Raw genomic sequence first — 2,096 nt, 5'->3', positions numbered from 1 at the left:
TCCAATTTGTAAATTAAAGTGATGGGGGAAAAGGGGGTCCCTAATAAATGAAGGTGTACCCTAAGCTTAGGAGCCGGACTTCAATTCTCTGAGCATGGTTCGTTCAACTTGTAGGGCTGCTTTAATGCCCGGGGCACTGCAGGCCATAACCGCGTCTTCCTGAGGCCCCAAATATGGCCCAGCTGAGGCAGGATGGACCTAAGAGCCTGCACCTAAGAGCCGTGCTTTCGGTTCAAAGGCTTCAGGTCCTGGCCCCCTCCTGGCTCGAGCCGCCTTTGATGTGCTGATGAGTTCTGGAAGGAGCCACTTCACACCTCTGCCTCAGGATAAAGCTGCCTGGATCCCAATGGACGGGCCTCTGCTGACATGGCCCAGCCCCTGTGCTCAACGCTCGCCGAGTCCTGGATGCCGACTCCCGCTAGTCGGCAGCCGCCGATGCCCTCCGACGGGGACAGCGCCTGCTCCCCAACCTGGTCCTCGGACTCGTGGGACGGTGCCCAGGCCGGCAGCCCCGCGCCACCTTACACCCAGCCGGCCCGGCGCGCTGGGAACCCCGGTAGGCGCGGGAGCCACGGCAGCCGCCTGGGTAGCGGACAGCGGCAGAGCGCCAGCGAGCGCGAGAAGCTCCGCATGCGCACGCTCGCCCGCGCGCTGCAAGAGCTGCGCCGCTTCCTGCCGCCGTCCGTGGCGCCAACCGGCCAGAGCCTGACCAAGATCGAGACGCTGCGCCTGGCCATCCGCTACATCGGCCACCTGTCGGCCGTGCTGGGCCTCAGCGAGGACGGTCTCCGGCGACAGCGGCACGCTGCGTCGCCTCGAGGCTGCCCGCCACGTCCGGACGGCAGCCCGGAGCAGGCGCAGGCGCTCGGTCCGTGTTTGAACCCTGCTGCCTTCAACGGGGTGTCGTGGGGGTACCCGCCCGCCTGCCCTCGACCCCGAGTCGTCGCGGAGCCGTGGGACCCGGCGTTCCTGTACGCCGAGACAGCATCCCTGGAAAGGCAGGAGATGGAGCTCAGCCCCCCGTCTCCGGTGAGTAGAGCCCCTTCCCCGCGCCGTCCGGGTGGCGCCCCCTACTGTCCCCGCGGCGCGGACCTGCCCTGCTGGATTTCCCTTGCGAACATCCCCGCGTGCCCTGGATGCCCAAACAGGGGTTGGGAGGCAGGGATTAAGGACGCGTTACTCGCTCCAGCAAGGCTGAGCGTGGAGCGGAGGAGCGCGGACCTGGCCCCGGGGCAGGTGTTGATTGTGGCGCTGTTCACCCTTCCTGCAGCTCTTCAGCAGCGACGTGCTGGCTCTGCTAGAAACCTGGACGCCTCAGGAGTGGCCACCAGCCTGAAGAGACGAAGCGTCAATGCAGTGGATGACTGGCGCCCTGTCTGAGCACAGAGACTTTTCTTTTTGCCTTTGCACCTTCGAAGCGAATATTTCCTGGGAGAGGCACCAGGAAGAATACCAACATGGGCATTCCCCGGGGTGGGGGCTGACCGTACCTTTCCAACCTTCCTTGGGAGGAGGGACCGACCCGTAGGGTAAATGCTCCAAAGCTGAAGCGGGTACAAGGCTCTGCCTGGTGTGTATTTATTTATTTGTGAATAAACCGTTTGTGCTGGAATCATCTGGAGGGCTTTTTCTTTCTTCCTTTTGGGGGGTGGGGGTGGGCTAGGAGCTCACACTGTATGGTCCAAGCTGGCCCAAACTCATGGTGGGAGTATAAGCAGGAGCGCCCACACCGTGCTGGCAGTTCTGGTATGTGTCAGGAAAGTTGACATGGGAAACAAAGCCGCAGAGCCCTTCCTTCTACCTTCATCCGGGCCAATATCTATTCTGCATGGGTCAGTCTGAAGGAGGTGGGGGGGGGGGGGGGAGTGGAGTTGGGGCTTCCTGCAAGAAGGTGGCAGGAAGCAGTTATTTTTATTTTTCTAGTTTAGGGAGGAACTGGATAAAACCAGACTACTTCGGTAGAAAATACAACTCCATCAGTGTGTATTGTACCATGGTTTCCTTTGCATATATTTCACAGACGCTCTAAAGGTCGAGACTCAGACCCATGTAGTAGGGCTGGGGCATTGGAGTGTTCAGCTGCGGGAGGATCATGG

At 61.1% G+C, this 2,096-nt stretch overlaps 1 protein-coding gene across 1 annotated transcript; it reads left to right on the top strand.

The window, feature by feature from the left end:
* The first annotated feature begins 366 nt into the window (after positions 1–366).
* Mesp1 (mesoderm posterior bHLH transcription factor 1) lies at positions 367–1,604 on the top strand. The gene is made up of 2 exons (XM_055623548.1): positions 367–1,029; positions 1,271–1,604. Exons 1-2 carry the CDS (start codon positions 367–369, stop codon positions 1,334–1,336), a joined length of 729 nt encoding a protein of 242 aa, XP_055479523.1. The 3' UTR covers positions 1,337–1,604.
* The last annotated feature ends 492 nt before the right edge of the window (positions 1,605–2,096 follow it).

Source organism: Psammomys obesus, unplaced genomic scaffold (genome assembly GCF_907164565.1).
Source record: "Psammomys obesus unplaced genomic scaffold, mPsaObe1.curated_primary_1811, whole genome shotgun sequence".
NCBI lineage: Eukaryota > Metazoa > Chordata > Mammalia > Rodentia > Muridae > Psammomys > Psammomys obesus.
This window is presented reverse-complemented; position numbering and strand designations above follow the sequence as displayed.

Bases quoted from the DNA above. Each gene is read 5' to 3' on its own strand.
- Mesp1 (XM_055623548.1), top strand. From the start codon at position 367: ATGGCCCAGCCCCTGTGCTCAACGCTCGCCGAGTCCTGGATGCCGACT. The intron at 1,030-1,270 runs GTGAGTAGAGCC...CCCTTCCTGCAG, and splicing joins AGCTCAGCCCCCCGTCTCCG to CTCTTCAGCAGCGACGTGCT.